Source organism: Onychostruthus taczanowskii, unplaced genomic scaffold, assembly GCF_017590055.1.
Source record: "Onychostruthus taczanowskii isolate IOZ18803 unplaced genomic scaffold, ASM1759005v1 scaffold29, whole genome shotgun sequence".
Classification (NCBI taxonomy): Eukaryota; Metazoa; Chordata; class Aves; order Passeriformes; family Passeridae; genus Onychostruthus; species Onychostruthus taczanowskii.
Window position 1 is genome coordinate 7,828,966 of NW_024500239.1, and position 23,991 is coordinate 7,852,956.

General features: G+C 36.2%; 1 protein-coding gene across 6 annotated transcripts in view; it reads right to left on the reverse strand.

Moving 5' to 3' along the window:
- Positions 1-23,991, reverse strand: part of ZNF236 (zinc finger protein 236) — a 74,628-nt gene that overhangs the window by 41,653 nt on the left and 8,984 nt on the right. For 5 of the 6 annotated variants that reach the window (XM_041408104.1, XM_041408099.1, XM_041408101.1 and 2 more), the window contains exons 2-9: positions 21,903-22,045; positions 19,700-19,864; positions 15,388-15,566; positions 13,760-13,884; positions 10,407-10,579; positions 7,679-7,825; positions 5,749-5,820; positions 789-992 (exon numbers count right to left, since the gene is read on the reverse strand). In XM_041408104.1, coding sequence (XP_041264038.1) covers positions 789-992; positions 5,749-5,820; positions 7,679-7,825; positions 10,407-10,579; positions 13,760-13,884; positions 15,388-15,566; positions 19,700-19,864; positions 21,903-22,045 — 1,208 coding nt within the window. The remainder of the gene's footprint in view (positions 1-788; positions 993-5,748; positions 5,821-7,678; positions 7,826-10,406; positions 10,580-13,759; positions 13,885-15,387; positions 15,567-19,699; positions 19,865-21,902; positions 22,046-23,991) is intronic. The other variant, XM_041408100.1, reaches the window with a different exon arrangement.

The following is a 23,991-nucleotide window of genomic DNA, read 5'->3' on the forward strand; positions in this document are numbered from 1 at the left end:
ACTCTTTGCAATTCCTCATCACATTCCAGACACTAGAGAACTCAGCACAGGTAACAGGGTGAACCTGCCCATAACTGCATATAAGATTTGGGTCTTCTAAACCCAAATTTAAATGGTATTTAGAAGTCCAGAGATGAAAAGGTACCTTACAGGTTAGCAGGCTACCAGTAACACTAAAGAATATTATTCTCTGCCCTGATCCATCCTGTTTGTGCCCTTCTGGGGCGCAGGCTGCAGAACAAGCACAGCAAGTAATTAATCACCCTACATCTCTTCTATTACACCACGTCTCCTTCTGCCATTATCAAGGCCAAAATATAGGAAGTTTTTTAGGAAAAACACTCACTGACCTTGGAAAAAAAATTCTTGCACAAATAGGAAATATTCAGATAGCCCTTATTAATTAGAACAGGGTAAAGGCCATGTACACATTCTCATTTTTGAACCAGATAAAGTATTTTTCCCCTCTTGAATGATATCATGTTTTAAGCACTGCATGACCTAAGGACATGCCACAAGCTGCTTCTAGGCAACAGGAAAAAAAGAAGGCTTAAGGTATCAGTAAAATTATCCATGTACAGGGTACACTTACAGCCATACAAAGATATATTGGTGCGGCCCATACCCACTCAATAAATCTTTACAATTCTTTCTTGACTAATGGATTGTTTAGAAATCCATAAGGAATGCTATAATTGAAAACACTGAGAATGAATTTCATTAAGATATAAGAAAGAATGAGAAAGGAAACACTGAAATGTAAAGTTGTTCTCACATAGAGCTCTTACCTGCAAAATATCTCTACTGATCCCTACTGCAATGTTGAGCTGTTGACCAGGTTGTTGAGGCTGGTTGTTTTCTACTGGACCTGGTTCTGATAACTCAAGGAGCTGCTGAATGACATCAGTGACAGTCTGCTGACCCTGATGAGCAGCAGCTGGAGCCACCTGGTTTTCTGTCTGTTGAAGAAGTGGAGACCGAAAATGTGTGGCCTGAAATACAGTGGTATGTTTGTCAAAGAAGATCAACAGTATGCGTTATGAACTCACCTGTGCAGCTCCCTTGCCTGAAATGTCTGGTAACTGTGCATTATGAGGATGGTTACTTATACAAGACATAATGATTGCACAAAGCCTCATTCAAAGTTTGCTTACTTCATTATAGAATTGCTTTTGTATATCCCTTTTTTTTCAGTTCTTCCCAAGCTTGAAATTGTAAGCTTACAGCTTGAATTTACTTTTAACTACTGAACCTTCAACCAATTTAGAAAACACTGGGAGGGATCAACTACAAAACTCCCCACATAATGGCCGCATGAAAAGTAATTCCCAAAAGAAATAAACTGACATGGCTATATTTTTGAAGTTCACATTTGTCTCAATCAGGTCCTTTGTAAAAAACAACTTTCCATTAGAGATTTTTTATTTTTACTAAATTATCCGTGTTTCTTTATCAAAACCTTCCAGAGCAAACGACTAACTTTTCCCCTTCAATCTGGAACATTTGAAACCACTTAGCTTTAGAGAAATCTCTTCATGTTCTAAAAATCTAAATACACATCAGGCTCCATCAAAATACTAAAAAAATTTGAAGTGTAAAAATCTAGTTTCCTAATCTTTAATTTGAAACTGTGTATCTTAGACTACCTCAGTAACAAATATGAAGGAAAAAAAGTGATAAAGCGCATTGGAATTTATTTTAAAATCAGAAATAAAGACCCCTGTTTGCCTACATTTATAAATTTTACTTATGACAAAGAGACTGCATAAGTACACCATTACTGAAACAACTGCTTTCAATAATTTGTTTTATTGCAGAAAACAGAAATATGTATTTATACAATGACTAGCACCATAGCTGGGTATCCTAGAACACACTGGTTATTTGCTTCTAATATTCACTTATGTTCTCTAAAAAGAACCACTTCAAAGTGCATGTGCAACCACATACGGATCTAAAAGGCTATGTTCTTTCAGATTATTTTTAGCAAACAATAATCTTAGGCTTCACATTTGTATTATTTCCTTCTAATCTGAAAACTTTCCTGAGGTTTTCTTTGTTACTGACACTTTAGATAGTTAAGATGACAGTCACTGTAGTAAAGAAAGGATGGTTACAAATAATTATATTAAGAAACATTAGCTTGACTTGGATTATGTCCTGTGTGTTTAATGAAGTATTCTTAATGCCTCCTCATGAGATAATAAAAACCAAATCCTTATCTTGCTTCTCTTGCATGCATGTGAGAATATCACTTGTTACTTTACTGATTTAACCATTAGGGGTTTTTTTACCCCACTAGTGAGGCACAAAAAGACTCCATATCTCTTCAGATTCCAATTTAGCAAAAGTGCTAAAAACATTTCAATATGGGTAACACACTATATTAAAATGAGAACGGAATAAACAGGAAGCAAACTTAAACAGAAGAAATGCAGTTTGCTGAAGAGTGTAACAGCTCTTTATAGACATAATTTCTTTCCTGGAAACAGAATGTAAGGAGGCCTTTATGTAGAGCAGGATGCCTGCACTGAAAGTGTATAAAATTCTCCCAGGCTTTAGCAAGAGAAAATTGGTGCTTTTTTAAATTAATCACTGTTAATTAAAATTAATGTTCTTGTTAATGAAGGAATTTCTCAATGTCATCTTTGATATGAAAATCACAGCATTACATGCATTTAGCCAGTGTGTCCTATTACACAGCAGTCTCATGGAGGTTATCTTTTTTGAACAATAATGTACACACATGCACATATATTAAGTTTGTTACCATTACTCCTAAGATACATTCTTAATTATAAAATATTTCAGAGGTCTCTTTCTAGGTCTTATTTGAACATCCAATTTTAAAGATAACATGGAGAATGAAGTGTTTTACTACTGCTTCATAATTCCACTGTTCAACCAAACAGTGGACCTTGTGATGACCCTTGGTTTGTCTGACCTGCTGTGTAACACAGACAGTGTGCTTGCTCTGAGTGAATTACTCCTTCAAGTCACAGTAACTGTAAAAAATTAGAGCAGTTCTTTAAATCAAGTAGTTTATTGTAATTAACTTTTTCTGTTGCCATCCAACTTCAATACATGGCTCCAAGAGTAAATTTTCTTCACTAAAATTTCATACTTTATTTCCAAGTGTCAATTTGCCTAGCTATGACCCTCAAACTTTTTTTCCTCTCCTCTATTAAGATGACAGACTTCTCCCTCTTCCTCAAAACAGAAGATGAAATCATGTCAAATATTTCATCTGATGGACAAGGCAGCTAACGCACCTTAAATCTCTTCACTTATAAACACACCATAGCTTATTTTAAGGATTCTGATGGCTCTGATTCCTCCTGTATCATTGAATACAGTTCATGAATAGTGAACACTATAAACAAACAACTGAAAAAAACCTAAAATTTGCCAGAATGAAATACAGACCATATACAACCATGGATCTGGACAGACTTGGTCAACAGTTCAATTGTACGAGGTTTAATAAGGCCAAGTGCTGGGTTTCTGCACTTGGGTCACAAAAACCCCAGGCAGTGCTACAGGCTGGGGGCAGAGTAGCTGCAAAGCTGCCTGGCAGTTTCAAGCAATTCTGGAAGGAGAAGGCAATGGGATCCATTGCTCCCAACTCACACTTCTCACTCGGAAAAATGTGGCACCCTTCATCACATTATCACAGAACATTTTGGAAGGGACCCATCAGGATAATTGAGTCCACCTCCTGGCCCTGTGCAGGACACAAGAGTCACACTACATGTCTGAGACCACTGTCCAAATGCTTCTTGAACTCAGTTTTGGTGCTGTGATCACTTCTCTGGGGAGCTCGTTCCAGTGCACAACCACCATCTGGGTGAAGAGCCTTTTCCTAATCTGGGTGAAGAGCCTTTTCCTAATATGTAACCTAAACCTCCCCTGCCAAAACTTCAGGCCATTTCCTCAAGTCCTGCCCCTGGTCACCACAGAGAAGAGGATCAGTGTCTGCCCCTTTTCTTCCCCTCATTAAGCAATTTTAACTGAAATGAGGTCTAAGTCTTCTCCAGGCTGAACAGACCAAGTCCCTATCCCTATTTGTGAGGTGACCATCCTCATCCTATAATGGGCCAATGTTATTTTTACACTGCCTATTGCCATTTGAAAAACCTCTTTTTATTGTCCCCCACAGTTCTGGCCAGCTTCAACTGCAGCTGAGCCTTGGCCACACAAATCATCTCCCTACAGCAACAAATACTGTTGTACTTACTCCTCTGTACACCTCCCATGTCACCTGACCTTGCCACAACAAGGCATACACCTTTGTTTTCTGCCTTATTTCCAAAAGATCTCTGTTCATCCAAGGTGGCCATCTGCCTTGCCTGCCTGACTTGTCCTTTTTGCGAATTGCCTGCTCCTGTGCCCTCAGAACATGATATTTAGAACGTGACCAGCACTGATATTCCCCAGCACCTGCAAAAACATTTTCCCAGGGGTCCTTATTTACTAGTTCCCTGAGCAGCCTAAGTCTGCTCTCCTCATATCCAGATCTGAGGTTTTGTTGGCACTTTGTCTCCTGTCAACAATTTTAAACTATCGCTTCATAGTCACTGGGGCCAAGATGGCTGCCAATCTCCATCTTGCTTGTCAGATCCTCTCTGCTGACAAGCAGTAGATCAAGGAAGGCATCTTTCTGAGTCTGCTCCCTTAGGACCCATTACATAAAGTTGTCATCCAGATTTTTTAGCAATCTTATGGCCCAGGTTGTATCAGCTGTGTGATTCTCCCAGGTAACTTCTGGCAAGTTGAAGCTCCCCGTAAGGACAAGGGCAGTTGACTCAGAGGTGTCTCTTCGCTCCTCAAAGAATAATTATTCAATGTCATCATCCTGCCTGGAAGGTCTCCAGCAGACTCCCACAATGATATCTGCATTATTTGTTTGCCCATTGATTCTTATCCAGGCACTTAACTATTCCATTGGCAATTGCGAGTTCCAAACATTCTAACCCTTCTATCAGACACATTCAGTGTCACCCCTCCACCTCTTTGGCCCTGCCTACAGCGGATGAGCTGTTTATGGTGACTTTAAAGCAATACTGCCACATTTCCCAGTTCTTGATTTCGTGAATTTGAGTACAAGAGAAAATAATCAATTCCCTAATGAAGCTGAGAAGGGGAGACTGTAAGTCAGATGGTCTGTCCCTAAGATACCATGCTGCAACCTACAGCTGACAAACAAGATGAACAAAACCTGCCAGAAATCTCAGGGGGACTGGCACATACAGACCTTCAAGTACACCACAACTGTTTGCTATGGAGCGCTAGAAAGTCAGCCCTGCATCATCCTTCCCCAGCTCCATGGCACCTCCTGAGCCCCATAGCTCCTCTGCTGCCTAAATTCCAATCAACTCAACCTGTATGAACACAGCTCCTTCCCTCTCCAACCAAACCATGGTAATCCCTGAAAAGTAAAGGCAGAAGGGGGTAGAGCAATGCAGGATTTTTAAGAATCCTTACTCTCTGGTTTTTTTATACAGAAAAGTATTTACCTCCATTTTGAAGAGCTGTTGAAGAGACTACATGCAAAATCATGACTGTGTAAACAAATGAGGCAACATTTGTTTACATACTCTGCATTCACCAAGGAGCTTCCCTTCACATATTAGCTGATCTAATTTACCACAAAGTATCACAGCATATCACCAGGTAAATTAAAAATTACGTGAAGTTTCTCCCATTTATAGTTTTGACACAAAAATATGACCAAAACTTCACACTTACATTCTTCCATTTGTTATCAACAGGCTGCAAAAGATTAGTAGGGGATGTCGTTAAAGGCTGGGTGACAGAGTCCTACAAAGAAATCAAAATAATTTAAATCTTAATCAAAAAAAAGGAAAAACATGGCTGATACAAAAATGGCAGAAAAATGAGACAATGTGAGAGAAACAGAAATACACCAAATCATCTTAGCTATAAATACTAATGCAGCAAATGACAGCCTTACAGTCACTATAATTTAGAAAATATTCTCATGTATCTCACAAGAGTACATTCTTTGGTAGCACAGCACTTCAGGAAACTTCAGCTTTTGCAATGGGTACTTAATAAGGACATAATCCTTGCTTATCCCCAGGTATGTACCAAGGGATGACAGAGACTGATGGCAAACTTCAGAACAGAATTATTATACTGGAGATTTGTTGTGAAAGCAGTTCTGCAAGCTTTCAGCAGAATGAAGAAAAGTTATAATCTAAGAATGCTAGTGCTAATCTAACAATCTACTAAGTTTCTAAAGCAATAAAAAAATAGGAATAGTTTAATATATGCAGATTCAGATACAAAATTACAAATAAAAAGCATAGTCCCCTCTAATATGCAATTGACATGTCATTTTTTTTATCTCTGCTCCTCCTTGCTAAGCTTCTTGGCATCTATTTTTAGAAAGAATCTTTTTCTCCCTTCTCTTTGCTTATACTACTGTATGGCACTTTTTGCTACTCCACTCTTGCATGCAAGCAGCAAAGTATTCATGCAGGCAGAGATAATACCACACTGCTGCAATATCAATATGCTAAGCAAATACAAAATATTTAAGCAAACAAAAAAAAACCAAAAAAAACCCCAAAAACAGAGCTGGCCAGGGAAAAAAAACACATGAGGTAGTATGATGGAATTCTTTTCCATCCTGCTTTTAAGATTAGGCTTGAGAATGTACAAGTGTAAAAAAAGACATAGAGAATATATGCACTTGCAAACAAATAAAACATATTGGTCCTTCTTTTTATGAGTTAACATGGAGAAAGAAACAGCATCTGCCCTATAAAACAACTTCAGAAAATGTTAAAAAAAAAGCTTTTCCAAACACCATTACTAGACAGCTTATTTCAAGAAGACACAGCTGCAAAATGAAGTTCAGACTTCAAATTTTAACCTTCCTCTTTCAACATCCGGTATTAGTCATCACCCATTGAACATTAAAGCATGAGTTGGAGATTAAGAAAAACAGAGGGGACTAAAGGCAGAAGAGATTGTTCTAATAAAGAAAAATAGAAGATACGATAAATTCAATATGCACTGGCTCAAAAATACTGTAGTCTTATGAAACCAGAAGCATTTTCTGAATTTTAGCTCTTTTTTGTATCTTGGTAAAGAAAAAAAACATTCGCTTCTTCCAATAAAGCTGTTTTTTCCTTTGCAATCTGCCTAATAAGAAGCTAACACTTAAAGTTATCAGATATACACAGAAGAATCCACAATGTGTTTATATACACTAAAATGATACAAACAATTTCTGAAAATGAGTTGAAACTAATACAGTTTTTCAGTAGTTCTAACGCTTCCCCATAATTTTTATTTTATCAGATGAGGCTAATATAATCGGTAAGAACAAGAATTATACTTCACTTAGTTGCAGAATTAAACTGCTCCATTTTCAACCAAAGCATTGAATTGTAAATATTTTTTTTGCATATAGTCGGCCAATTTACATTTTCCCAATATTTAACTAACCAATTTAAATTATTAATCAATACATAATTAATTAATATCAGAATTAATTGATACCAAAAAAAATCACACAAAACTTGAAAAAGACAAAAGACAGCTACAGGTCTAGAAGTTCTAACCTATCTGAAGACTAACTGGAATTAAGATATAGACCCAATTAAACTCTCAAAGGCATTTTCACTATATACCAAGCAAAGCTTACCGCTGTAACATGAGATACATCCGTTGAAGCACTTGCAGAATTTTGTGGACCACCCATGTGCATCTTGCTGATATGTGTATTTAAACTACCCAAGCTTTTGAAGACACAGCTACATTCTGTACAGTTGTATGTAGGGCCATTCTTCACCTTTAAAAAAAAAAAAAAAAAAAAGTAAATTTTTCCTACACCCACCAAATATTAAGTTTTTCATTATTTTTCTATATAACAAGTACACTATGGGATTATGAGAGCTAAAATGGTTTATTTTTTAAAGTTACCAATATGCAGTTATGGAATCAGGCTGGTACCTCTTGGATGTAAATGAACTATAATCTATGTGCATGACCACAATTGCTTACTACCACCTGACAACATTGTGAAGCAGCAGACAGCAAAATAAATGTCCTGCAGCAAACAAGGCCTCAGACTTTTCTCCCTTTACCATCTCCTACCATTTCATACTTAAAAGCAAAACTGAAATGCAACTTCACAATTAAGATGCGCCTGAGGATGAAACATCATGCACAATATAAATGGAAGTTTGGAAGTATGAGATGAAAAAAAAATGCAGACAAAACCAACACCATGAAGGGCATGGAAGTTTAATGTCCAGTTTGAACTGAATTTGAACACACAGATTGAGAAAGTGATCAACAGCCACTTGTTTGAGACTTTCAGACCAATGGGTTAAGGTAATTAAAGCAGTTAAATTTGCAGATTCCAACCATCCTCACCCTCCCTCCTCAGTCCATCACACAGCAATAACATCCAGTGCGGTACTTGCAACGTGCAGGGAGCAACAAAACACACTGCAGTACTTGCAAGATAGAACCGGAATTTCATATTTTGTGACATTAAACTGCCAACAAGACTTTCAAAAAGAGGTATCAAGTAATAAAATATGCTACAACTAAACAATGGTTTAGGAAGTGAGAATCAACCTGTAGTTCATTATCAGCTGCAATATTATTTTGTCAGAATAAAACAAAGAATTCATAGAGTTCCACGCAGGCTTGAAGAAAACATAGCAAAAGCAAGCAAGAAAAGAAAAAACCCAATAAATTAACCAAAGCAGGAACTCAAATGCAGGCTCAGGACTGCAAAGCTCAGCATAAGATGCAATCAGGAGGTAGCATTTATTTGAAGTATCTTATAGCTAATTTGTTTCATACAGGAAAAGGGAGTAACAGAGAAAAAAGTAAGAAAGAATTTTTTACTTCACCCCTAACTAATATTATAAGAGTAAATTTAAAATAACAAATCAATGCTAGTTCATTTTTTTATGTAACATAAGGTATCACACACAGAGAGCTGTTAACCTTGAGGATGACTAGTCACACCAGAGAATCACAGAATCAATTAGGTTGGAAAACACCTTTGAGGTCCTCAAGTCCAATCTATGACCAAACTCTACCATGTCAACAAGACCATGGCACTGAGTGCCAAGTCCAGTCTTAAATATCCAGGGATACGCCACCACTTCTCCTGGCAGCCCATTCTAATGTCTAATCACCTATTCATTAAGGAATTCCTCCTGATGTTCAACCTAAACCTCCCCTGCACAGCTTAAGACTGTGTCCTCTTGTCCTGTCACTGGCTGCTTGGGACAAGAGGCAAACCCCCACCTGGCCACAGCCTGTCTCCAGGAGTTGTAGAGAGTGATAAGGTGCCCCCACACCTCCTCTTATCCAGGCTAAACAACCCCAGCTCCCTCAGGCACTCCTCACAGAACTTGGGCTCCAGACTCCTCATCAGCTTCACTTCCCTTCTCTGGCCACGCTCCAGGACCTCAACATCCATCCTGAATTTTGTGTCCTAAAGGACGCAGTACTCCAAGTTACGTGACTTAATTAAGCATATTACAAACTATTAAGATATATCCATATACTAAGGCATATCCTAAAAGTAAGAAACTAACATGCTAAAAGGATCCTTAGTAATATCTACCATTGTAACACAAAAATGCAAAATGAGACTGCAAATCTGAGTTAGGGGAAGAGTGAGAACAAAGATGATCTTGTGCACACAGGAAATAAAAGAAGCAAAAAGCACTACCTCTGTCAGTTCAAAATTTCAAACCAAAACTAGGTCTTTTTCTATGGGTATTTCCAACCATAACTCACTGAAGTCTGCAAGGAAATTACTGAACCAAGTTGCATAGCTCATACTGCTAAGAAGATTGTATTACTTTATTACAGCAGTACCTTTTGAGTCTTAAAAACTGTCCGTCAAAAAGAGAAAAAAAAACAGACAAAAGGAGGTTGAATCTTTTTATTTAAATGTATTCTGGAATTTTCTTCTACTCGTAACCAAAAAAACTGTAAAAGGCTGCAAGACATACTTCAAAGACAAATGGCAAGTATGTTCTACAACAGAATTGAGTTGCTGTTTGGCCTTGGCATTTTTCACCATTTTCTGCTTGGCTGCTTTCGGCTTACTTTCATCTTATTCTAGCCCTTGCTCTCCCAAGACTGACATAGATACATTTTTGTGCACCTAACCCTATTATTTATTAAGCTGCTCATGTACTGAAAAGACACCGGCAAATGAAGGTTTTGCTACTTCTCCTAATTATACATTTATTCAGACCAAACTAAGGAAAGCCCACAGGTAAAAGCAGCAATCTACACTAGAGCATTTACCACACGCTGGTTGGAGCACAGAGGAATAGCAAAACTGAGTTAAGATGCATGTTAGCACCCAGGACTCGATGAATAATGGCATTTACCTCAGAGTGAACTCGCTGGATGTGTGACTGCAGGTTGCCTTTCTGGGAAAAGGCGGCGGGACAAAAGGCACAGGCGTGGGGCTTCTCCCCCGTGTGCTTGATCATGTGGGTCTGCAGAGCCCCCTTCTGGTTAAAGGCCTTCCCACACTCGCTGCACTTGAAAGGTCTTTCACCTGCAAGGAAACAGCGGCAGGGTAAGGAGATTTAAGTAAATGTCAGCAGCTTTCTGTATCTAAACGAAAAATTGTATCCATCAAAATAAAATACACACGTTATTACATATGTTATTAGGAGGTTTTGACAAAAAAAATTGTTTACCTCGACCACCAACCTCAGCACCTACTCTGATGAAAATGCAACCTTGTTAAAAAGGTTTTGTGACTTAGCTGATGATCACCAGCTTAAATGGGTAAAATAAAGGAAATTTAGGTGAAGCAATTATTTAAAACACCTCCCCTCAACCTGTGGTTGGAAAGATCTCAAAAAATGCTATGCAAAATCACTGGAGCAAAGAAAGCAAAGGGAAAAAGAAAAAGGAAACCCACATAGGTTTTATACCAAATCCTATAAAATGCATATATCTTCACAGAAACAAGCAGGCCCGAGGGTAAATGGACAGTAATAAATAACTAACAGTGAACAATTAAACCTTTTATCAAATTTAAAATAATAAAGTCTTACAGCAACTCTGCAAAAGATGGTATATGGTTCCCACTCCCCAATAAATATCAAGAGCACTCTTTGCAAACACATACTGAAAATATGCAATTAAATAATGTTTTGGACAGTTTTTCTCAGAAAATAATTTAAGAAACTGTCCATATTGAATATTTAAAGAAAAACTAGCCAACATTTTTACAGAAATGCTCTGTCACAATTTCCCAATTTTGGTGCCCTCAGTACTGCGCATAATTACACTTTTTGTATGCTACCAGATAAGCATGAAGAACCCCACAGTTACAGAACATAAGAGGTCCGCATAAACAGATTACAAAGCTACATAAACTTACTAAAAATAAATTTCAGTTTGTTACAACCATGTGAACTACTTAACTCCTGGAAAGCTCCACTGTGAACTTAGTACTACTACTTTTTTTCTTTTAGTGAAATAGTTCAGCTGTGGTAACTCTAGGACGTTGAAAATATTTAACACCTGGCCTTTGCACATTTCCATAGGCAAGACCAGTATAAGCACCCAGTATGCTATCTCTACTACACCAGTAAGTACTACCATGTGCACATTAAGTCAGTTTTAATAAATATTTTTATATGATTTCTAATTTTATAGCTGTAATTAAATCTACTATAAACTTATTAATTCTTAATTAAGAAACTAAAAGAACAAAAGCAGCTATTTTTCTGAAATTGATTTCAAGCATATAATTCACTGAAGGAATGTGTATCTTCTGTTCTGCTGCTTAGGGGTTTTGAAGGTGCCTTAAGGATTCCAGGTTTTATCTGTATATTTTTTAAAAGAGATTAAAATTAAGAACACTGTTTCAAATCTGGAAATACAGAATTCCTATTAGGCTTTCATAGGCAAAAAGCTTAGCTTCCAGTAAGAGTTGCTGGCAGACACATGGAAGTATTGCTTCAGGTTAAGTTTGCCTATGTAAGTAAATCTCATTATCAAAATGAAATCTTAACTCTATTGTGGAAAAGTGAAATTTCTGTATTTCTCAAGTGTAAATTAATAAAATATAGATTTGAGAGGGGGGACAAGGGGTTCATTACTCAATTATTAATGTGGGAATTGCAGTCCCTGAGACTTGATTTTTTTCTCAGAAGGGTGTAAGTGCTTGAAATGACTAGCTAGAACAAAAAAAGTACTGCAATTAAGAGACTAACATAATGCCACCCATTGTGCACAGATCTCCTCTTTTAACACTTAAAGACTTGGGCATTCTAAATTCTCTAAAACAGAGTTGTTCTTTTCTACATATCTACAGTACCTCAAGCAGCTGAATGCCAGACAGATTGTCTGTAGATTTAGAGTACTAACATACTTCACTAATTAAATGAGTATTTGCAAGCTAATTGGAAGTTAAAATGACCTCCCATCATGTGCAGATTGGGACTGCATTTTCTGTCTCTGGTTTCCCAACAGACAAATGTCTTTCAGGCTTCAAACAAAAAAAAGAAAAAGAGAACTTGAACTTTTCGAAGCTTTAAAAAAGCATCCATAACCAACTATAATCTTGTTTCTTTATTCTGACGAGACTAATATAATGAATTAAATAGAGCCATGAATCTAAAATACTGGAGTTAATTTTCACTGCCTTTTTTGGATATTAGTTTCAAGCAACTGTTTTAAAGCAGGTACAAGGGTGACCTCTTGTGTTACTTTTCTATAACTAGATCTGTAAAACTCCAAAAGATTCTTACGAAAGTGTCACACAATGGTCTTTTTATTTCTTTGTAAACAAGGCCATTGCTGTAAATGGCAACTCATCACATCACTGTCTGAACAGTGATATTACAGTGACTGATATTACAAACAGAATTGCACACTTACACAAATGGATACCTGTATTAGCTAAAAACTAAACAAATGGCAATTTATTCAGCATGTATGAAAAATACATATTGAACATCACTGGAATATCTTCAACGAAGACTTTGTTTAAAGCCAAACTCCTGCTATAATAATGTATACCTGGTTAAAACATGAGAACTATTTTTTATAGTCATCTGTACACTTTGGAAGTTTTATTTTATGCTTGGCACTTTTCAATTATTTCAATTACTTATTGTTTAAACATGCACATATTTATGTCAGAAATGTAACAAAAAACATTTCCTACTCATTCTGCAAATTTGAACAGTCACCTGCACTTCTTCAATTATTACAGCCTAGGCTTACCACCTCAGAAGATCACTTCTTAAGTTCAAATAAATCAATTTTTAAATATGCAAGACTACTACTTTTTTAGTATCATTAATTCTCACGTACTTGTGCTCTTTTTGCAACTGTAGATTTTAGAACCTACTCTCTAGAATACATAAGATCTAATTTAAAGTAGGTGACTGGCCCTTATCAAGGGATTCTGATTTTAGGGCCCATTGAAACTCTAAGTACCAAAACTGGTATTTGGTAACAAATGAAATGCATATATTTTTTCACATTTGTTAACTGCTTCTAATCATACAAATCTGGAAAATTTAAAAGCATATAAATTTCCTAAGCAAATGAATTACATAAAGTTTATTTTAAACCAACAGGTAACTGTATCAAATAAGCCTAAATGTATTAATATTTCAGGTCCCAACAGGGAGAGAAACACAGCATTTTGGAGGTTAACTGATTTTTGTAAAATGAAAACAAATTAAAATAAGTACTTCCACAGCCTCACCTGTGTGTATTCTAACGTGCCGTGTTAACTGACTTGGTTTCTGGAACGTCTTCCCACAGTGAGGACAGGAATAGGTAAACCCACTTCTATCAATGTTTCTGTTGTAAGATCTGGTATTTGATACCCTGTGATTAAAAAAAAAAAGTAATTTTAATATGAATTGTTATTTTGAAGAAGCTTCTTTTACCTCATCATTTTTAACATAGTGTTCACTTGATGGCAACATAGTATCAGCTGCAACAGTGAAAACCCAAACTCCATAATGATGCTAAAAGAACACCACCAACAGCTCTTTTCTCAGTACCTCCAGGCACAAGACTTGTAGTTACTTCTACACTAAAGATCCGATACATCTTAGAGGCTCTCTTCAGACATTTTCAGGGTAAATTCTGCCACAAGTATACGGTGACTTCACAAACATTTTGGTGGGAATATTCAACTCTGTGCAACTCTATTTCTTTTGCCTGAACATAGCAAAGTCATTCATTCTGAACTAGAATAGGCAGATCTCATACATTGGAGTACAAGCACACTTGCTGAAGTCTAGCAAGAGCAAGTTAAGAATTTAACAACCCGAATATTCACCATCGGCCCTCAAATACAAATCACACTCTCCAAAGAAACACAGAAACAGAGAATATAAATTCCCAAAATTAATTTTGCTACAAATCAAACTAACTAGTTTATTCATCCTAATGCCTCTAAACAGGAGTTGTTCACAAGAACAATGGTTTTAGTAGGTAATACATTTACACAACTCAACACAAACCTAACTTGATACTTCAAACCTTTACATTTCTGTTTGCAGATTGAAATTTACAACACTTGTTTAAACCTCCTGTAACCCAACTATTAAGAACTTAGAAGCTGTATTAACTTCTAGTAAGAAGAACTGGGAATAGACAAGATTTCTTGGTTTGCATATGTAATTTTCCTCATCTGTTTTTTATAGAAACAGTGAAAATTAAAAGAGAAATCAGCTGTCAAGACTTTAGGCTTTTTTAATATATAAAGTAAACCAAGAGAAGTTTTTTTCCTAAAAATTAAGTTAAACTAGAGAGCTGAAAGAAAAGACAGAACAAATATTCACCAAAAATAAGAACAGCATTTACCAGGCCTCTTCCCCCCCCCCTTCATTTTGTGCTTTTTCAGATTTACAAGAAACTCATGGGAGGCTGTAATAGGGAAAGATGATTAAACTGCAAAGAACAAGTAACATCTTTGCAGAATGAAAGCATTAAAACTTTTGTCATTATAATAAATGCCATGTAAAATTAATATACATTTGCTTCAATATACTGCTATTAGTGCTCAAAATCATAAACACACACCAAAAATCACTTTGCATCAGAGAAACTTGATGCAGGTTTACAAATAGCTGGCAGATGAACTATGCTTAGTATGTGCACCTAAATACAAAAACAGGGGTAAAAAAGGCCTCCAAAAATAACCACCCACTTAAGCAAGGTTTTAAAAAGAAAGTGTCATTTTAGAACAGCATACCAAAGAAAAGAAATTATCTGCATAAATCATGGTACTTTGCTGACTGGAAATACTACTCCTGCTTTTCTCAGCTATCACCATAAAAGTAACATCTGCTCATTTTGTTATAATCCCATGACTGTCACCTTATTTTATAGTGAGTTTTCGTATGCTCCTTTAGCTGTGAGGAAGTTTCAAATTCTTTTTTGCAAGACTTGCAGCTGTGAATCCTACTGCCTGCCAATTCTTGACGATGTTCTTCCATGTGTATGGACAGCTGACTCTGTAAAGTGAATTCATCTCCACACTCTGAACAGATAAGATTCTGAAAGAGATAATAGAGACTGATTTTTCAAAACAGCAGCGCACAAGTTTTGTTCAAGTAGATTAATTTACCCTTCTATGGACACTGGCAGCTGGAAGCAAGCAACAAGAGAAGTATACAAGCAAGAAGAGTTTACGAGCCCTGTGATATAAATCACTGCAAGATTGTATTAATATTTATATTTTAAGAAACTCTACTAGAACTGCGGTCTTAAAAACTTTGTACAATAATCACTGCAAGATTGTATTAATATTTCTATTTTAAGAAACTCTACTAGAACTGTCTTAAAAACTTCATATGGCAGCAGAAACAAGCAGTTCAGTACAATCCTTACCACTCCTTAATTCCTTGGTGGGTTGGTTCAAGACACACACAGAAGCTCACCTCAATGCCATTACACCATGGTCTACAGAAATATCTGTAACAAATAATTACTTTCTAACCAAAATCATTGTAACTGTGGATTCAGGGATTTCACACTTTTACAGGTTAAAATTATAGTGAATGTCACTTTTAAAAAGTAATCCCATCACAGTTAGCACTGACCTTTCTTAAGCTTTCTCAACAGTAAAGATGACAGAAATAAAGAGGGACACAATGTTTCTAACAGATAGCTCTTCAACCCATTACTTTCAGACAGGTGTTTTTATCAGCTCAGTTTTCAGTAATTGTGATTATCACTGCAAATTGAAACGTTTCTTATCCTCCCCCCTTTTTCCCTCTCTCATAACAATCAACAAGAAAAGTAAAAACAAACAACAGAAAACAACCATGTTCATTTCAAGAAGGATATTAACATGAATGTTTCAATCAAGAGGAACACAGGTATACAACATTATTTTTGGACTGTTTTGACAATAAGTTTGTTCTTTAAGTCTGAAAAAAAAATCTGCAGTATCACATTTCCAGACAAAAGCTTCAAAACCTGAAGTCCTTTAATAAAATTAATTACCAATTCAAAAATTATTTGTTTAATCTACCCTACAGGTCATTATTATTGCATTCAAGTTACAGAGTGAGTAACAAATAACTAATTTTGTCCTTTTTCTAGGAGATACATTCAAACCTGAATACTTCTATGGGCATCTACTGTTCATTCACAACAAATTTAGTTTACGATTTTAGATTTCTAAAAGTGGGGAAAAATTTTATTAAGGGAAACCTACAATTACTATGCCAAGCTCATGAACCTCAAAACTGAGGGATTTTGAATCACTTCTCGGCATTTTTCAGACATGCATATGTATCATGTTGCAAATACGCATATTTTGTTAAGCAACTTCTACAAAAAAAAAAAATAGCCTAAGATGAAGTTATTTGAGACAATTAAAGTCTTCATTGTTCTATTCAGTACTGTAAAATTTGCTGTAGGAAAGCAAGACCACGGTAATGCAGAAAAACTACAAAAAACCCACCTATATATCACACCAACAGACTTTGCTATAGGCAATACCAGATGTATTTTTTTGCTCCTCAAGCAAACAAAAAAAAATCACAACCACGCGCAGAACAAGTAATTGAACACTGTAACCTCACTATGGGTAAATCACGTTTTAACACTAAACAGAAGGAGTGATCATACGCAAAATTCCCAAACTCAGAAAAAAAAATTTTTAAAGCTCTACTCATTGGATTCTGCCTGTTTTAACTCTCCCTATCTTACCAGATGCAACATCTGAAGAACACTTAGGAACTCATGATCTTCACCTGTTTTGTATTTGTGACTCCCAGCATCTGTAAAGGATTTTAATCTGCACTTTTTCAAAAGATCATTACTCACCAATTATTAGACAGTACAAATAAAATACAGTGAACATTTCTAAAAAAAACAAAAACAAACAAACAAAACCCCAACATCACACAAAGTAAAACATAAAAACCCAAACCAAGAGGATCTTATAATGAAGGAATTTTCATTTTATATCCGCCAAGTATCAGTTTTAATTTTTTCAACGTATTAAGGTGTTCCTAAAGCCTAAAAGCCCTTCATGTTCATGAAAAAAAAAGACATAGTAGCAGTTCTAATGCACAGGTCCTGTGCATAAATAATTTGTGTTTCAGTTTTTTATTCACCATTTCTAACTTGCCAGTGCAAAATATAGCAATGAAAACCATTGGTCATTTCCACTGAGGAAATGGACAAGGATCAACAATTCTCAAGAAGATGGGTCATATTTGCACAAATATATTCTTAATGACTTCTCAAGAGAAAGCTACCCCATATTAGTGAGTAACTTTAAATATGAAGTTTTTCCCTCACACCAGTATATCACACATAAATCACCAAAGAATGAGAGGAGAAAACAGTCTCCTGCAAGCTCAGTATCAATAGCCCAGAAAATTCCTTCTAGAACCTCTCATATGGAACAATCAATCACAAAAATCAAAGTTTCACAGGCAGACCCACTCTCCCAAATCTCACTAGAGCTGTTCTGTTCTTTCCCATCTGCATTTGTCTGTAGATAAAGCTGCCCGACGCAGCACAGCACAAGGTTAAAGTTCCTCAAATTTCATGTTGTGAAGCAATCTTCTTAACCTCTATGTATGTCCCTAAAAGTATATGCACCTTTGCTCTGATTTCCAATTTTTAACCCTTCTAACAGCAAAAGGAAGAAGTGCGGACAGGAGAGAGAATGTGCTCCACCAATACTTGTTAACCTGCACGTTGTGGAAAACCCCTCAATGACAGCTAGTGCCATCACCAACAGCCTCTGCTTCAAGTTCAAATTCCAGCTCTCCCACAGGTCCTGGGCATAATTACTGTGCAAGTTATTCCTGCAGTTTTATGTGAATTAATTGTTACATTCATCTCTGTTTTATCACAAAACTATTGGGTATTATAAGAAACACATTCATTAGCAACTGAAATATGTTCATATTTTTATAAATTCAATTTTCAAGCTGCAGATGGAATTTTAAATTGGAAGGCTTCACACAGCCTATTCTTCTGACATCTGCAACAAAGCAGCAAAATCAGCACTGCTGAAGCACATGAAAAATCACTTAGTGGTAGAAATAAATACCAAAAACCACCCTCAGGTGTCTTTCTTGATACTTAATTTCCTTATTCTGATGTTTTGAGCAATTCATAAATCAAGTTTCCTTAATAATACCAATTAAGCCATTTATCATATAGATACATTAATATATAGTAAATTGGACTGTAGTCCCCTTAACTTGGCTGCCTACTTGACTGTGTACCTGACAAAACAGGAGCTAAAATGATTAAAGAAGGAATACAATCTCTACCATCTCAGATGGCATGTCCTGCATCTGGTTTAGGGAAAAGTGCACACAGGCCTATTATCCCCAACTCACAGGTCAAAACTGCTGTAAGCTGTCAGCAACTGGCATGGAGAAACACACCACTGTTACATTTGTGATTAGAAGTCGGACAATAAAAGTGCATTCCCGATTCAGCTCCAGTTCTCCAACACAAAGTGCAATTTTAAAAAAGCCTTAACAGGAGGAAGAGGCAATTACATTATCAAAAACTTGGTATTTTGGGCAGTGCATTCAACTCTGGCAATTGTAGTAATGCAGTAAAGACTATAAAGTCTGCAAAATACACCACTATGTATTAACTGCTAAGAATTTAACCAACACTCTATCAAAATGAAAAATGGAATTTTGATAGGGGAAGGAACAAGTACTCTGAAGCAAAACAACAAACCACTCAAAAAACAGAGGTGGGAGCTGTAGATAAGGGAACAGCTTCATCTGTTTCTATGAATGGTGAGAGTGCCTCACCATGACATCAGCCACCAAACATTATTTCTTATGTGTGAGCTTATCAATGTAGATTAAGTCACAGAAGTATCTTCAAAATACAAGTATGTGCAAATAACCAATCAGTTAATGTTTATATATAGTATGATATGGTATCTTTCAAATATGCTCAAGTTCCTTTTGTTCACAAAGACATCATGGGAACACCTATTTATGATCAGGATATTAATTTCTGTAACTAATATTAAAACAGACTCCCCACATAAAGTCTTATATTTCTTCAGAACAAAATCATTTATTCAAAATCTAAATTTACACAAAACCTAAAGCATACAGATAAGGGATTAAATACAACCACTATGACATATTTTTTCAAAATTAAGTTATAAAGTTTAACGAAGTACCTCCTCTTTCTCATGTAGCATTATATGTGCTTTCAGACTGGCTACCCTGGAGAACTTCTTGTTGCACACAGGACATGTAGGATCTTCGCCATTGTGAGTACATTTGTGAAGTGTCAAGTTGAATTCAACATTAAATGACATCGGACACTGGTCACATCGGTGAGGCTGTTTGTTAAAATCACAAAAATAAAGACGAAATTCAGTCTTCCCATAAGCTATATTATCCTAGGCTACAATATTAAGATGTATTCTGTTCCCATCCTCAAGAGTTGTTGAAACCAGGAGGGGCATTGTTTTTCCTTATCTCCTGTTAATGGGCCCATCAAAGCCTTTCTGCATGACTGAGAGATAACTCCTTCTGAGCCATTTCTGTTTAAGGGGCAATCAAGGACCCACCACCTGACTCACAGAATGATATCAGCCCATTGTGAGATGCCCCACCCGGGGGGAGGAGCTAAGCATCCCCACCCAGATATAATCTGGGATTTGGGACAGAGCAGTCAGTCTTTCCACTGGATTCCCAGAGGGACAGGTGTCTTTTCCACTAGAGCTTCAGAGGAAGACTACACCCTTTCTACAGGATCACTGCTCCAACAAAACCACATCTGCCATTCCAGGAGCACTGCAGCCATCAATCCAACTGGACTGCTACCAACACCCTGACCAGCAGGGTGTCAGGTTGTATTCTGATTTTGTCAGTGGTTTTTCTTTTATATTATTGTATGTATTTTGGTTTTCTTTTCCCTTTTCCTAAAAAATCGTATTTCTGACTTCAAGTCTCTCACTGGTTTTGCTTTCAAACCAGAACATATATGTACCCTGAGTGACACATATAAACATACAAATCAAAATGTCAAACATTAAGAAAGAGCAAGTCAACCATCTACACAGGATAATGATGCTTAATAATACCAATATTAATTATTTTATCTTCTTTGCATCTCCTTAGAGAAAATACAAATACAGCATTGTAAGAACCCAAAGGGAAAAGAAAGAAGGGGAACTAAGGAAACCAGAGACTCAAAACTGAGACTGTCCGAAAAGAGTGAAGTTAGCAGGAGAGAGCAATGAGCAGGAGACAGAAATACATTTTCCTATTTTAACTGTGACCATGATTCACCCAGGGGGTGGCTGGACACTGGAACAGGCTCCCCAGGGAAGTGGTCACAGCACCAGGCCTGACAGAGTTCGAGGAGGATTTAGACAATGCTCTCAGGCACATGGTGTGACTCTTGGATAGTGCTAGGGGTTGGTCTGGATGATCCTTGTGGGTCCTTTCAACTCAGCATATTCTGAAGTTCTATGAAATCTCCTGAAGTAAACTAATAATCAAAACAGCAAAACACTTGGTTTATACTAGGCCTGAATGCTCTTCACTTGGTATCTGCAAAACCAATTTTCATTCTTTAAGAGCACTTTAACTTTTGGATGTAAAGGTTCTTACATAAGTGTGCAATAGCATGGGTTTAACTTTATCAACTTTACAACACTGAAACTTGTGTAAGTTGTTATTTTTATATGTGAATTATCTCCAAGTGATACGTTTTGTGAAAATTAATCTGTATTTAGGGTTACCTCAAAAAGTAAGAAAGCTATTTTCCTATCACATGTAAGTAGTTTTAGCTTTGTGAACTAGAAAGCAAGGGAAATAAATTAAATGCCTCATATTACAGATACAACTTGTAGCAAAAGCTTCATTTAAAAAGCCAGTCCAGTCTTAATCACATATTGGTATTCTTCTCATTCTTTCCCAAATTTGATTTGTAATCAGCTAAAGTTATGGCATTAATCCACTCATTAATACATACATACTAAATTAGTTTACTAGTAGGATCCTTTAATAAACATAAGCATTATTTTCTTTTTTATTGCTAATGTGTAGAATCACTTTGCAAACTCTATTGAAAAAAAACTCATACATATTATCATCCACCTGGGTACTTTATAAATCAAAGAAAATGGCTAAAATTAGAAGTTACTGATCTGGAAACAACAATCCAATTAAAGGGCATCAAAGGAAAGTCCTATCTCAAAGGAAACATGAGAAAACATGAAAGAGGTATGTCACAAAACTCTAAGGTCCCCAAGTAATAATTATTAATGGTGTGACTGAAAAGAAATGAAAAAGATGTCTTGTGTTAGCTTCACTTGACAGTATATGAAACTATCAATGTACACTGGTTGTATCTAGCACAATTCATACCTTGTCATTTTGCTCATGATCCCTCATATGGCGCTGGAACTGGGTCTCTCTTGGAAAAGACAGCAAACAAATCTCGCACTTATGGAAGTTGGGTACTTGGTAGGGAAAATTACCGTTCTCTGTAGTTGGTGTCAGAACATCATCTACAAAACAAGCAATAAAACATTTGTATGAAGTCATGTTTTATCTACTTTTAATTTATTGTAAAGAACAATATTTTGAAGCAGCAATTATTCCAATTCCTCTAAGATTTTTGACTTATCCAACAGTGTAACTTTAAGGGATCCTGAAGATCTCAGGCACAAATATTACTGCTTCTCTTGACACAAGATCATCCAAATATATCCACATCTCAAACTGCCAGTCACCACAGACATAAATAACAGACATAAATAATCACCTTTTCACAGTAATTGGAAATAAATTCTTTCTGTGCTTCACAAACACCCATCAAGTTTGAAACAAAATTAAACCTTGCAAAAGACACTAGGTATGAGTAAGATAGTGCCAGGGGTTACTTTTAATATTACATCACATGTTTCTAAAAAAGTTTTTTAAAATTACATAGTCAGCTGTTCTGACTACACAGATTCTCTGCCCTCCCTCCCTTCTCTTGCTCTCTCTTTCCCTAAGAGAAATTTACACATATTTTCTTTCTTCTCTTTCTGGCATTACAAAAACTTTATTAAAACCCATTTTAAAACCTTTAGAGTTGTAAACCCAACACCAATGTTTCAAACAGTTAAGAGAGATGCAATAAACTGCAAGTCTAAGTGTGTACATATTAATTCAATGGAAAGAAATGTATTTTTCTTTAAACAGACCCAGTCTAAGCCCAAACAGTTTTCTTTTGAACTCCTACAGTCATGTAACTTTTGATACACAAGTTGCAAGCTTCTACATCCTCCTGCTTAAATTAGTGAATTCAATCCTATAAATACTTTATGATATAAGAAAAATATTTATCCATGGAAGTTAAACACATTTTACATTTGAGATAGTACTGTATTACTAAAGAAGTTATCTTTATTTAATAAAAACTTTAAGAAAAAGCAACAGGCAGGAGGGGTGAGCTTGTGCTGCAGGTTAGGGTCACGAAAGCAGAAAAAATCTATAGAATTCAGTTTCAAACTGCCACAACTAAAACTGCATCAACAAACAGAACACAAAAAGAAGGGAACATTGATTTTATCATCTAGACATGCAACATTTCTGATGTTTCTCTTTAAGTCAGTACTTTTCTTCATGTATGTAAGAACTAGGCAGAGGGAGTAACAAAAAACACAAGTAGAAGTTTACAGCATCCTGTTTACATTTCCTCTGAGGAAATTTAAGATTATATAGTTCATATAGTATTTCCATGCTACTCCACCCACTTCAAAGTCATCTCTCATTCACCACAGCATTTACACGGAGAAAGAAAATATCAGTACCTTATGTCCTGATCATTGCTAAAATTCTCATAAACTTTAAAAGCTTGTAGTTGAAGAAGCTGTAGGAAACATTTCAGCACAATTTATTCTGGGCAAGAAATCACAACAAAAACCAATGCCCTAGGGACTTGCACTTCCCATTCCTGGACTAAGTGACCCAATTAAATTTTGCTTTGCAAAGTTTAGTTATCAAATATTTCTCTGTAACAGAATGATGCAAACATCACTTATCTTTATCATATGTAAACTTATACTTACTGCACCCTTTAATAGACTATAAATTCATAGTATGCAGACACTATCAATAACAACCCTGAAATGGCCACATTTCTTCCAAAGCTGAAAATCACAGCTTTAACTATAAGACACAAATCTTTAAGCAATCTTGTGATAAATATGCCTGAGTAGGAAAAAGGACACAAAATCAGTTTCTGTAACTAATGGCATCACAAGAGAAGTGAAAGAAAAACCTACTCCTATACTTGGGCTATATGAAAACATAATGCACAAGGCTTTCCTTTCCCCTGGAAAAAGGAGTAATTGTTCAACCCCATGTAGGCCTGGCCTCTCACTTTAAATTGACAACTGAAAAATGATCCAATCCATGACTTTCCAAAGGCCCTCAAACCTTCTCCTTGAACCAAAGAGATTATTAT